Source organism: Onychomys torridus, chromosome 22 (genome assembly GCF_903995425.1).
Source record: "Onychomys torridus chromosome 22, mOncTor1.1, whole genome shotgun sequence".
NCBI lineage: Eukaryota > Metazoa > Chordata > Mammalia > Rodentia > Cricetidae > Onychomys > Onychomys torridus.
In genome coordinates this window covers 842,581-857,190 of record NC_050464.1, presented here as the reverse complement: position 1 = coordinate 857,190, position 14,610 = coordinate 842,581, and the positions used below count along the sequence as shown (strand labels likewise).

Below are 14,610 nucleotides of genomic sequence, written 5' to 3'. Positions count from 1 at the left end.
CTGTCTCAGGGAGCAGTTGTTCCCAATTGGTGTAGGGTAGGCTTATGGCTCCAGTGGTTGTTAGGTTCACAGGGGCTGGTTTTTTTTTTTTTTTTTTTTTTTTGTGTGTGTGTGTGTGTGTGTGTGTGTGTGTGTGTGTGTGAGCAGGGAAAGGTAGCTATCTGGTTCCTGGGGCTCTGATGGCTGGGGCCTAGGGGCTAGAGACTTGGTTTGCAAGACTGGAGATGGGGCGTTAACTGTTGCCAGTTGGTGTAGGGTGGGCTTATGATTCTGGTGATCTGGTTCAGGGACTGGCGTTCTCAGGTTGCATTTTGCTCCCTCATCAACTCCTCAGCTGATCTTGTTTCATCAGACCACAAGTTGTAGGTTTCTGAAACTTCTTCTGAATGGATCTCAGCTGAGCATTTTTGTTTGTTTGTTTTTGAGACAGGGTTTCTCTGTGTAGTTTTGGTGCCTGGATCTTACTCTGTAGCCCAGGCTGGCCTCAGACTTGCAGAGATCCACCTAGCTCTGCCTCTGGAGTGCTGGTATTAAAAGCATGTGTCGTGTCATCGTGCCCCCCCTCCCCTGGTCCTCCCACTCCCTGGCACAGTAGTACCTCTTAAAGGAGCTGTGTCTGGTTATTGTTTTGTTTTGTTTGTTTTTTTCTTTTCTTTTCTTTTTCAGCTTTCTTAGGCTCTATGTAGAAACTCAATTTGGGCCCCAGCTTGGGTGCCATTTGTAGTTGGCATTTTCTTTGGGCTGTCAACCAGCTCCCAAATATGGAGACTTATTAGTTATGAATGCTTGACCTTAGCTTAGGCTTGTCTCACTAGCTCTTATTTATTTATTTATTTGTTTGTTTGTTTGTTTGTTTTGGTTTTTTGAGACAGGGTTTCTCTGTAGCTTTGGAGCCTGTCCTGGACTAGCTCTGTAGCCCAGGCTGGCCTCGAACTCACAGGGATCCACCTGCCTCTGCCTCCCGAGTGCTGGGATTACAGGCGTGCACTACCACCGCCTGGCTCACTAGCTCTTTTTCATTTTATTCATAATTATTCATTATGAATGTCCTACTTTCCTGCTTCCTCCGTGTTTGGCTGGCTGGCCTCTAGTGTCTTCCTGTCGTCTCCTTTTCTTTCTATCCTGTGCCTAAATTCCTCCTTCTGTTTACTCTGCCTGCCTGGAAGCCCTGCCTATACTTCCTTCCTTGCTATTGGCCATCCAGCTTTTTATTAGATCAATCATGTGCCTTAAGCAGGCAAGGTAAAACAGTAACACAGCTTTATATAATTAAACAAATTCAACACGTCTTTACATAGTTAAACAAATATTCCTCAACATAAACAAATGCAACACATTTTTACATAGTTAAATATTTCACAACATAAGCAAATGCAACACATCTTTACATAGTTAAACAAATATTCTATATCAACATGGGAAGCATCATTTATTATAAGTGTAATAAGAAGCACTCATGTGCTGAGCAGTGGTGGCGCATGCCTTTAATTCTGGCACTCAGGAGGAAGAGCCAGGTGGATCTCCTGTGAGTTCAAGGCCAGCCTGGTCTACATAGTGAACTCCAGGACAGGCACCAAAACTACACAGAGAAACCTGTCTCGAAAAATAAAAAACCAAAAAACCAAAACAACAACAACAAAAAAGAATTACTCATGTATTTTTTATTGATGACTAAATTCTTACAGTAATCCTGTAAATACTTTCATTATTTCTTTATATTTGAGGAGACGGTGCCTAAGTTAATAAAGCAGTGGTTCTCAACCTTCTTAATGCTGTGACCCCTAACCATAAAATTATTTTGATGTTTCTTAATGACTAAAGAATCGTGATGTAAATAAGTGATATGCAACCTCTGTGAAAGGGTTATTTGACCTCCAAAGGGGTTGTAACATACAGGTAGAGAATCACTATACTAAATTGTTAGCTTAACATTTTTTTCTTCTAGTTAATGTAAACTCTACATTTGAAATAAGTTGCGAGAGCGCGCGCGCGCGCACACACACACACACACACACACACACACACACACACCCCTACCCCTAACGACACCTTTAAATACAGTGTTCTTCTCCCCCTCCCCACAAGACAAGGTCTCTCTGTGTAGTCTTGGCTGTCCTGGAACTCACTATGTAGACCAGGCTGGCCTTGAACTCACAGAGATCCTCCTGAGTCCTGAGATTTACAGTCATGTGCCACAATGCCTGGCCCAAAGTTCTTGTACAGTTGTTAAATACATGGGCTCTGGAACTATAATGAATAATTATGAATATAATGAAAAAGAGCTAGTGAGCCAAGTCTTGTCCTGTCTTTAGTAGCTTCTTAGCTTAGGACAAACAGCAAATCACTGTCTAGGAAAGAGGGTGATTAGTGGACTAGTGTATATTAAATGTTTAGAATTGTGAGCTGGGACTAAGTGCTCAGTATGTTATTTCTCCTTTAGTCACACTATATTGCCTTTATCTAAACTTTTTTTTTGTTTGGTTTTTCAAGACAGGGTTTCTCTGTGTATAGTCCTGGCTGTCATGGAATTAGCTCTGTATACAAGATTGGCACTGAATCCAGAGATCCTCCTGCCTCTATCTTCCCAGTGCTGGGATTAAAGGCGTGCACCATCACCTGGCTTATCTAAATCTTTTAAAATCTTCCTTATTGAAAAGTTTAAGTGAACCCAAAATTGTTACCCTTTTAGTGCCATCTAAGTTTTTAATGAGTAGTAGTTTAAAACTTTTTTTAAGTAGTAGCTTTTTAATTAAATCTTTATTAAGTTGTAGTTTTAAAAAATAGTAAAAAAAAAAAAAAATAATGATTAAATTCCCTAATGTAATAATGTTTTATTTTACTAATGTGACATTGCGACATCAGGGCATTTGGGCTTGAGAATGATCGCATAGTATTTTCTCTTTTCCCTTCCCTTCCTGCACTCTCCGAGGAGCACCCTTGGGTCCCAGTGGTGTTTGCTCCTGAGTCAGCACCTGGAGTTTGCACTCCTGACTTACACTTAGTTTTCTTCTCTTTCTATGCCAGAAACCATCTCTTCCTCTTTAGGCTTGCTGCTCTTGGTTTAGTCCAAGTCTTTATCTTTTTTTAATAAAATATTTTCATTATTAAATTACTTTAGCAGCTTAATTAATTTGTACTTTTTATTTATTGCTGTGGATATCGCTCTGTGTAAATAAAGTTCTGATTGGCCAGTGGCCAGGCAGGAAGGATAGGCGGGACAAGAGAGAAGAGAATTCTGGGAAGTAAAAGGCTGGAGAGAGACACCGCCAGCCGCCGCCATAAAAAGAAACATGTAAAGAAACTGGTAAGCCACAAGCCATGTGACAAAGTATAGACTAACAAAAATGGGTTAATTTAAGATAAAAAAAGTAGATAACAAAAAGTCTGCCACGGCCATACAGTTTCTAAACAATGTAAGTTTCTGTGTGCTTTCTTGGTTGGGTCTGAGCTACTGTGGGACTGGCGGGTAAGAGAGATTTGTCCTGACTGGGCCAGGCAAGAAAACTCTAACTACAATTTATGACTAAATTCTTAAATAATCCTGTAATACTTTCATTATTTCCTTATATTTGAGGAGACAGGGTGCCTGAGATACTAAAGCAGTGGTTCTCAACCTTCCTAATGCTGTGACCCCTTAATACAGTTCTTCATGTTGTGGTGACCCCTAACCACAAAATTACTTTAGTAGCTTCCTAACTAGCCTTCCCCTCCCCCATCTGTGTATTATTTTTTGGCAGTGCTAAGAATCAAGCCTAGGGTTTTATACTTCCCTGACTCTGCATGGATTTTTAAAAACAGCTTTATTTAGTTTATGACTCACTTGCCATATAATACACTGAAGTGTACATTCAGTGGTTTAGATTTTCCTGCCTCTGCCTCCTTAGTACCAGGACTTTTGCACATCTCATAAAGATTTATTTATTTTCTAAGATTGGTTATGTATGTATGTATGTATGTATGTATGCATGCATGCATGCATGCATGCCTGCAGGCCAGAAGAGGGAGCCAGATCTCATTATAGATGGTTTTGATCCACCATATGGTTGTTGGGAATTGAATTCAGGACCTCTGGAAGAGCAGCCAACTCTTTTAACCTCTGAGCCATCTCTCCAGCCCGTAAAGATATATTTATCTATGTGGTTGTGAACTGTGTGCGAGGTGCCCATGGAGGGCCAGCTTGAAGGTATTCCAATCCCAGGAACTGGAGTTAAGGCAGTTTGTAACAAGCCAATATAGATGCTAGGGAAACTATGACCAATTTTTGGAAGGGCTGCAAGTGGCTCTTAATCTTAACTGCTGAGCCATCTCTCCAGCTCGTGCTCTTCCTTTTTAAAAGTTAAGGTTGTCTCTTTAGTCTTGTAAATGCAAGAGTTCTTTTGTACATTTCTAGGGACAGGGAAGTTCCTTATTGGGCAAGGAGTTGTTATAAAATTTCCTAACATTAGGTATGTCGTGTGTGTGTGTGTGTCGTGTGTGTGTGTGTGTGTGTGGTTTTTCGAGACAGGAGTTTCTCTGTGTTAGTCTTGGCTGTCTTGGACTCCACTCTGTTTGACCAGACTGCCTTGAACTCACGAGGATATTCACCTAAGTATTAAAAAATCTCGGGCTGGAGAGATGGCTCAGCGGTTAAGAGCACCGACTGCTCTTCCAGAGGTCCTGAGTTCAATTCCCAGCAACCACATGGTGGCTCACAACCATCTGTAATGAGATCTGGCGCCCTCCTCTGTATACATAATAAATAAATAAATCTTTAAAAAAAAAAAAACTCAACTGAATTTATAGTAAAAACATGACAATCTAGGATTCTCCTACTTTTAGTGGATGATTTGAAAGGTTCAGAAAGCACTTAGATTTAAAAATTACATGTATGTTGTTGCATTTACATTATTTACATTTTGTGTCTGGTATAAACAATAGATATAAGGAAATAATCTAAATACTATAATCTTTGTAAAACTCAGTTATTTAAAAGAAACATGTATTTTATTTTCAAATATGTATCTCTATATGTGCATTTAAGTACAATGCCCATGGAGGCCAGAAGAGGCTATCCAACCCAGAGAGATGGAGTTACAGTCAGTTGTGAGCTACCTAATGTGGGTATGCATATATCATGTTTATGTGTATATAATTTTTTGTTTTGTTTGTTTTGAGACAGGGTAGTCCTGGTTGTCCAGGAATTTGTTCTGTAGCCCAGGCTGGCCTCAAACTCAGAAATCCGCTTGGCTCTGCTCCCAAGTGCTTAGATTAAAGGTGTGTGCCATCACCTCCTGGCTAATGTCTATATTCTTAACAGACCAAGCAGCTTTTAAAACACAAAGAAGAGCTGGAAAGAATGACTCAGTCAGTAAAGTGCTCACCTTGAAAGTCTATGTGAATTTGTGCTCCAGAACCTATATAACACCCACACCCCCACACCCGTAATTCTAGTGCTGGGCAAGGGGAGAGAGGAGGACCCCTAGGATTCTCTGGCCAGCCAGGCAGCCTCGCTTAAGATTCCATCCAGAAATGATTAGGATTCAAGCCACAAGCAAAGTGGTTCAAATTTATGTAAACTGTTAAACATGAAAATTAATCAACCTAATTTATGTCAGATGCAAACATCATACAAATTTTGGGGGTGTTTTTGTTTTTCTTTGTCTCATAGTACAAGTTTTAAAATATCTTTCTCACCACTGATAGATTATACACTAGAAAAACTAGAGGTTATAATCAACACATTTGATTAATTTTTAGAGCCCAGCTTCTTAAGCTATGGATCACAAGCCCCATTTGGGGTCGTTTAAATTAATATGAGAGTTGTAGAAACTTTGGCACTACTCAAATGTTTCTTACCACATAATGACCAAAATCAGATAGATGTACAATGTGATAAATATACAACACAAATAAGACCTCACCAATTCTGTACCACACAACTCCAATGCAGCCTTGGTTCTAAACACACAGCACTATGTGTAAGATCACACACCACACCACCACCAGCACGCAGCACCGTGGCCCAGCTCTGAGAGGTGTGCAGGAGACTGTGTTGGTTCCTGCACACAGTCTTCTGTTCTCACAGAACTGTAGTGGATTAGTTACTATTTCCTGCTGTCATTCCTCTGCATGTAAATATGAAATCATCTGATTATGAAAACAGATTATAAAAACAGCCATTCTGAGTTGCTAACTTGAGTTTCATTAGGAAATAGTTAACTACGGAGCTGGAAAACTGGCTTAGTCAGGGGAACAAGCATGAGGACCTGGTCTGAATCCCCAGTGCTCATGTCAAAGCTGAATGTGTCAATGCTGTCTGTAACCACAGCTGGAAGAGGAGACACAGCGGACCCCTGAAACTCATTGACTAGCCAGCCAGTCTAATCATATCAATGAGCTCCAGGCTTCACGAAATATGTATCTCAAAAATAAGATGGAATTACCAAGGAGGACATCCAACACTAGCCTCTGACTGACCCACATACACACACAAACACAGGCACAGAGGCACACGGGCATGCACTACAACACAAACTGGCTCCCCCCCAAAAAATCATTATATTTTGGCTTGTAATTAACACAGAATTTCAAACACTTTCTAAAACAGCCCTAAGCATGCATCTGCCATTTTGTACTACATATTTATGTGAAGGCTATTCTCAGCATTGATGACTATAAAATTAAAATATTGACTGCTGAAAAATGTTGAAATTTTTTTAATTTTGCAGTATCAAATACTCTGCCAAGATTCAATTTTTTTGTTTGTTTGTTTTCGTTTTTGTTTTTTGTTTTGTTTTTCCAGACAGGGTTTCTCTGTGTAGCTTTGTACCTTTCCTGGAACTCTGTAGCCCAGGCTGGCCTCAAACTCACAGAGATCTGCCTGGCTTTGCCTCCCAAGTGCTGGGATTGAAGGCATGTGCCATCACCGCCCAGCCAAGATTCAATTTTTATGTTTTAAGAAAAGGTCTATTTTGCAATTATGCAGATGTATTATTTTCTTTGATAAATGGTAAAATTATATGAATACCAAAAATTATTTTAAAATAAATTTCTTTATAATTATCAATAAATAGCTGGGCGGTGGTGGCACATGCCTTTAGTCCCAGCATCCAAGGAGAAAGAGGCAGGTGAATATCTGTGAGTTCAAGGCCAGTCTGGTCAACAGAGTGAGTTCCAAGACAGCCAAGACTACACAGAGAAACTCTGTCTCGAAAAACCACACACAGACACACACACACACACACACACACACACGACATACCCTATGTTAGGAAATTTTATACAACTCCTGTGCCCAATAAGGAACTTGCCTGTCCCTAGAATGTACAAAGAACTATTGCAATTTAAAGACTAAAGAGACAACCTAACTTTTAAAAGGAAGAGCAGAGCTGGAGAGATGGCTCAGCAGTTAAGACTTAAGAGCACTTGCAGCCCTTCCAAAATGGTCATAGTTTCCTAGCATCTATATTGGCTTGTTACAACTGCCTGTAACTCCAGTTCCATGGGATTGGATACCTTCAGCTGGCCTCCATGGGCACCTGCACACAGTCACACACATAGATAAAAATATATCTTTACAGGCTGGAGAGATGGCTCAGAGGTTAAAAGAGTTGGCTGCTCTTCCAGAGGTCCTGAATTCAATTCCAACACCCAAAGATGGGTTTCATTCTTTTGTGTTGCATTTGTTTAACTCTGTGAAGCCATGTTGATTTGCCTGCCTAAGACACCTGATGGTCTAATAAAGAACTGAACAGCCAATAGGTAGGCAGGAGAAAGGACAGGTGGGGCTGGCAGACAGAGAGAATAAATAGGAAGGGAAATCTGGGAGGAGAGGAAGAAGGAACTAAAAAAGAAGGAGAACTTCAGGGCCAGCCAACCAGCTACACAACAAAGCCACAGAAATAGAGAAAGGTAAAAAGCCCAGAGGCAAAAGATGGACGGGATAATTTAAGAAAAGCTGGCTAGAAATAAGCCAAGCTGAGGCTGGACTTTCAAATAAGTCTTCATTTATATTTAATTGGGAGCTGTGTGGCGGACCCCACAAAAGAGTAAAGAGCAATAAAACGGTTGGGGATTTAGCTCAGTGGTAGAGCGCTCACCTTGCAAGTACAAGGCCCTGGGTTCGATCCTCAGCTAAAAAAAAAAAAAAAAAAAAAGAGTAATAAAACAACCAACTACACTCTCCAGCCCATAAAGCTTGTATTTTTTAAAATTTGGTTTTTACTAATTTATTGTTTATCTTTTGGAAATAGTCTCACTATGTAGCCCAGACTGGCCTTGAGCTCTAGTCTTCCTTTCTCTGCTTCCGAAGTCCTGGGACCACAGGCGTGTACCGTCATCCACAGTTAAAATTTGTGTTTGGAAATGAGAAGGAAGTTAGTGAATTAGAACATTGTTTCCTAGTATGTATTGTATAGAAAATAGATTCTAGTAAGGTACATTTTCATATAAATTCTTTTTAAAGCAGGTACTCTTCACTCTTGTTTTATGTTTATCAGGTGAATAGTCGAAATTCTGTTGGGATGAGCCCTAGCAGATCCCCTTGGGTCTGACAGTTTGGGATGAGCATGTCTGTCTCAGTTTTTTCCCCCCAGCAGGTGTAGATCCCGTTTCCTACATTCTCTTTTCTGCCTTGTTTCCTTTCTGCTTCCTTTCCACCTTTTTATTTGCCTTGTAATTTGGTTTTATCTTCCAGGAACATTTAAAAAAAAAATAGCATCCAAGTTCAAGGCAGTATTTGCTGAGGTCATTTTGTATTTCAGTGAAGTAATTGCTGCTATGTGTCACCCCCTGTCTTCAGATACCCTCGTCCCCAGGCATTGATATCTGTCAGGCTTCTTGATGTTCTTTCTTGATTTCTCCCCCATCAGTATATTTATTTCCTCAGAGTTCAGTCTTGGAATCTCAGCTCATTCAACCCCATCTTTTGAGACAGTCTTACTTCTGGCTAGCCTGGAGTTTGCTAGACAGACAAGGCTGACCCTGGCTTTGTGACACCCTTCCTTCTGTCACCTGAGTGCTGGTATTACCGGTGTCTGCCTGCCACTGTGCTGGAGTTCATGTGGTCTGTTCTCCCTCCCTCCACTCACTCTGTCCCTTCATCTGTCTTCCCTCTCCCCTTCTTGTATGCATGTATGCTTTTTGTGCAGGCGTGTTTGTGGTTGTGTGTGTACAGGTACATGTAGAGGTCAGCCTAGGAATTGTTTTTCAGGAGGCCATTTCCCCTCCTTTTTGGGCAGCGAATCTCAGGAATCTTTCCATTCCTATCCCTGCCTCCCTTGTTCTGGGATTGATTACAAGTATGCACCACCACACCAGTCTTTTTATGTGGATGCTAGAGATCAGACTCAGGTCCTCAGGCTTAGGTGACAAACACTTTACTGCCCAAGCTATTTCCTCAACCTCACATTAAGCTTTTTATGTATGTAGATGTTTTGCCTGCATCACATATGTGCAGGGCCTGCAGAGGCCAGAAATGGGCATTGGATCCCTTGGAACTGGAGTTAGAGATGGTTGTGAGTCTCCATGTGGGTGCTGGGAATCAAACTCATGTCCTCTAGAAGAGCAATCAGTGCAGAGATCAGAAGAGGACATCAAATCCCCTGGAACTAGAATTTAAGACAATTGTGAACTGTTATGTGGGTGCTAGGAGTTGAACTTGAGTCCTAGAAGAGCAGCCAGTGCTATTAATAGGCTGTCCCTATTTTGGTTATTTTTTCTATTGTGGGTGTTTTGTTGGGGAGAGTTACTACAAATTATACAGCTTGCTACAAATGGAAATTGTGTGTGTGTGTGTGATATTTAGATTGTGCTTTCTTTTGCTTGGTTTTCTAGGGAATATTTTTCTGATATTTTACTTACAAAATCCTCTATCTACATTTTAAAACCTCACACAAACGAGTTTTACTATGTAGCACTGGCTGGCCTAAAGCTCACAAGAGATCTGCCTCCTTTATATTACTCTTCAGTCGATCACATGTGTTATAGTATATATGGACAAAGTATTTAACATGTGCTAACCAGTGTCTGAGTGCTTTACATATTTGCCCATGCAGACACCTATCAAACTTCGTTTGGCTAATGTGTCCTTTCACCTATTTCTTGTCAATCACATTCCTTAGATTTAAACTTTAGGTTTGCATATTGAAGATGAGGTTTATTGTCTCTTGGCTTATGTTGTTGCTACTGAGAAATCACCTGTTTTCAAATGCTCTTCTTTTCAAGGCAGTGAGTGTGTTGGCTTTGAGATTTTACTCTCTTTAAAAGTGTTTTTTAACTGAAATAGAATTCCCTCTCTCTCTGTGCTCCCTCCTGCTTCCTCCAGCTACCTACTAGTACCTTTTCCATGCCCCACCTCATAGCCTTCTCTTTTGTTTTTGTTACATACACACGTTTGTATGTATGTATGTGTGCACAAGCGTATATGAATATGGCCTGACAGATTTATTTTCTTGGTTTATTATCCTTATTATTTTGAATTTATTGTCTTTGGTTTCTTGAATTTCAATTGCTGTCTTATGATACTTATGCAGTTATGTGGACTCTTCACTCTTCTGTGAGTTGTAAGATAGACTCACCCTTCCTCTGTGTATTTTACTTTCATGTTTCTGTGTTATGCCCTGGATAATTTCTTTTTTCTTCATTCTAATAGTTTTACTATCTGCAAATGAACTTGTCTGTTGAACTTTTGTTTATTTGTTGCTCTGTTTGCATGCTCAAGCTTTTGTTTTTATATTACTCCTTACAGATTTTCAAAATTCTTTTATTTAAGTTTGTAAGTCTAGTTATTTTATGATTTCCATAAATGTAATAATAGCTGAAGGATTCTGGTTTGTTTGATACCTGTTATTTTTTGTTATAAGAAGGATACCCTGTCTCCTCAGGTGCTTGCCTATTTTTGACTTCATGCTCTCTTAGAAACACTGTGCTTGAGTTTCTTCTGTGCCTAGGATGAAGATGCTTTTTCGAAGACAGAACTTGAATTTGCTTATGTTGGGTTCTTGGGATTCCTACCACTTGGCTGCTGTGGACGGGCTGCTGTTCTGAGGGTCTCAGGGCCGTGTACAGGGTCATGACCAAAGCTAGTAGCTCCCACCCTGTGAACGTTAACTGCTTCACTTTATTGCTTTCTTTGGTTTGGGGGTGGGGCAGATTGGTTTCTGGTCTCCCTTCTTGCTGTTGTAAGTGCATCTCTTCCTCGGGCGGGGTGAGGGGCTAGGGTAGAAGTCCATATTAATTTCAGGAGATTCTTTTGACAGGTGTAGATACTGTGTCCCTTTTGTCGCATGTGAACACTGGAGCTGAATCCTGGTTTTGTAGGTGATGGCTGAGAACTTCAGAGACCAGAGAGATAGAAAGCTGTAGTGTTCAGTTCTCTGGGATTTTGCTTTTCCTAGATTTTTTTAGTATTACTTATGATACTTTATTTTTTTATTAAATAATATATTTGTATTCTTGGAGAATTTCATACAAGTTAGTTTGATCATAGTCACCCTCATTCCTGTCCCCCACTTTAAACATTTATTTTGGTTATTTTTTCTATTGTGAGTGTTTTGTTGGGGAGAGTTAGTACACATTATACAGCTTGCTACAAATGGAAATATAATAAGTAAATTTGTTTTCCTCATTAATTTTGGGGAATGTTCAGTAAAGTAGTTTTTATTAGATGACTAAATTAGGAGGCAATTACAAATTGTGGAGGAACAACTTATCTTTTACATTTATTATAGTACATGTCTGTTTTTACTTGTACCTAATAATTTTCTTGCTTTAGGGGTACAGACGTTTTCATCATGGCTCATTCAAAGACAAGGACCAACGATGGGAAGATTACCTACCCTCCTGGTGTCAAGGAGATCTCCGATAAAATCTCTAAAGAGGAGATGGTGAGGCGCTTAAAGGTGAGTGACCAGTGTGTGGCTCTGATAGCTGGGCAGTGTGGGGCTTTCCTAGGGAGTCGTCATGCAGGGCCATGTAACTTGTTTTGCTTGGGTAAAAAAAATTAAAGGCAGCAGCAAATGGCAGAGAGTGAGTTTGTAGGAGTAGGGCAGGTAAGGAACAGTGGGCCCTACTGCTACTGGGAGAGTGATTGGCACATGTCCCATGATATTTTTATCCTGTCCATTATCAAGTTCTCTCCTCTCTCTTCCCACTTGATGCTCACTGTCGTCACCTTACCCCACCCCCCCACACTCCCCAACTCTTCAAGTATGGGAAAAGAAATTTTAGGTATTTCTAGGAGTCCTCAGCTGTAGGTTACCTCCTGGTATGTTAGTTTTAGAGTATTCAGAGCGTGACTGTTCGGTTTTCTCTGCTTCTGGCACACAGTAACAAACCACGATGGATGCCTACCCTTGTGTGAGGCATTCTCCTTGACCAGGGCCTCTTAGGTTATGTTTGAATAATGCTTCACCTTTTTCTTTAGGGCATTAACGGTCCCTGTGACTGGTAACATGTTTAAAGTAACATTAACAGATAAGGTGCATGTGAACTTGGTTGACCAGTTGTTCAAGATCACGTTTAACTTGAGCACTTTTTTCCTTCTGTGTGCATCATCTAGACATTTGTTTTGTATAATACTCAGTTCTTTCAACTGATGTAAAATAAAAAATTATACTTACTAGTGGGTCATATGTAGTATTTCACCATGTACATTCTGTAATGTTTACTAGTGGGTCATATGTAGTATTTCACCATGTACATTCTGTAATGTTTACTGATCTGTAGTCTGATTGTCAGTGTTGGAAAACTTTTCTTTATTCCTGAAGGTCCAGAAAATCTTACAAACCAGTGATATGTTAGGTTGCTGTGTGGTGTATTCACATGTAAGTGATGCTAATACTGCCTTAAACTTCACATGAGGTCTGGATACTGTTTACTTTTCCTTCAGCTATTAGAATGCAGCTGTCAGAAGTATAGTACTTGAAAGAAAAGGTACCTTATTGCAGATAATTCACCTCCTGACAAGCTCAGTCTAATAGGAACTTGTGTCTGTTTCATTTGGTAGAGCCAAGCTCAAGTCTTTTTATCTATGAAGTGTTTACTCTTCTATATATTTATCTTTTCTTGACCTGTTGAATTTTTGTGAAACCAGTACATTTATTTTCTCAGGTTTATCCTAGAAATGATATTTACTTATCTATCATGCTTGTGGAAAAAGTGCTATGAAGACAGCATACATAAACAAGCCGATTAACACTTAGTAACTTGTATGTACACTATTTTCTCAGATATATCTAAAATTTAGAGGTCTCATCTGAGTTATAATTTAGGCCCCCACTCCCCTCTTCAGGCCATTCTTGCTGTGTAGCTCAGGCTGGCCTGGAACTCCATATGTAGCCCAAGCTGGCCTTGAATTTAAAATCCTGCCTAAGCCTCTTGAATGCTGGGATTAGTGATAGTTGTTAATGGGATTTACAACACTATTTGAGTACACATAGTGAAAAATTTCTATTATCTGGGCTCAGAGCAAATTGGATTGTTTCATTGTCTTCACGTTCAATGTTGTGTAGTGCTTTTACTGTCGGCTGCTTTCAGCATCATCAGGCTAATACACATTTCCATCATTTTCTGTATTCATACCTGCTGTGACTTTCAGCATCCTCCCCCTCCTCCTCCTCCTCCCCCTCCCCCTCCTCCTCCTCCTCCGAGAAATAGAAAATAGATTTAATTTTGGATGATGATACTTTTTGCTGTTTATAAATACCTATATAAGCTTTATGAATTATTATTTGTTAATATTTAGGTTGTCGTTCTTATATAATTGCTGTGTTTTCCTGTACTATTTTATTAAAATACACTCCATTTCCCATTCTTATATGAAGAGATTGTTAGGAAAAATGATTAGTTCTGTGCACCTAACTCTTTCCCTTCCTGTGTCTCTTTGTAGGCACAAAGGTGTTGGGAGCTTATGCCCTGAGAATAGTACAGTTTGTCCATGTTGGCTATGTTGGATTTGGCACTGGGCATGGTGAAGCAGAGGGTTGCTAACAGCATTGTCCCCACGGCTGCTCCATGTGTTCAGTGTAAATAAAGCATTTTTTACTGCGGAACTCCAGGCCTCCAGCAAGTGGAAAGCACAGGCTGTGATGCTCAGTGGCCCTGACAGCGTTTAGTATGTGTAGCACCACCTAGTGGATGCTGTGTGGCTACCTTTGCCAGAGTGAGAGTGGATGTGTTCTTTCAGGTTCCAGTTTCCTTGATTCACTTTTGAAGAAAGGATAGGACAGCTTTAGATAATCATTTCTACTAATACTAATGTTAGAGAAAATGTTATAGAATTTAAGCTCTATACATTCTCATTTAATTTGGTTTCAGTACCTCTTTTATAAAAATAATTATGAAGACAGATCTGTTTCTTGCAACTTGTTCCTGTGTAACACATACGTGGGTTATCTCCTTGAACGAATGATGTCCATATTGCATTTTCTTTTACTGTGGCCCAGAAATATTTTTTTCCCTATGCTGTCCTGAATCACTTTATGGTAACTAAAGGGTGCATTTTTGCTTACGAATACATCTTTGAAATTCTTTAAAACAAGTGTTGTTGTTGTTGTTTTAATTTTTAAATTATGTGTCTCTAAGCTGGTTATGAGCACACATGAGAATACAGTGCCCACGGAGGCCAGAAGA

At 40.0% G+C, this 14,610-nt stretch overlaps 1 protein-coding gene across 6 annotated transcripts in view; it reads left to right on the top strand.

Moving 5' to 3' along the window:
- Positions 1-14,610, top strand: part of Pds5b (PDS5 cohesin associated factor B) — a 143,743-nt gene that overhangs the window by 34,487 nt on the left and 94,646 nt on the right. For all 6 annotated transcript variants that reach the window (XM_036171683.1, XM_036171686.1, XM_036171685.1 and 3 more), the window contains exon 2: positions 11,753-11,879. In XM_036171683.1, the coding sequence (XP_036027576.1) occupies positions 11,772-11,879 (108 nt within the window). In that variant the 5' untranslated portion in view covers positions 11,753-11,771. The remainder of the gene's footprint in view (positions 1-11,752; positions 11,880-14,610) is intronic.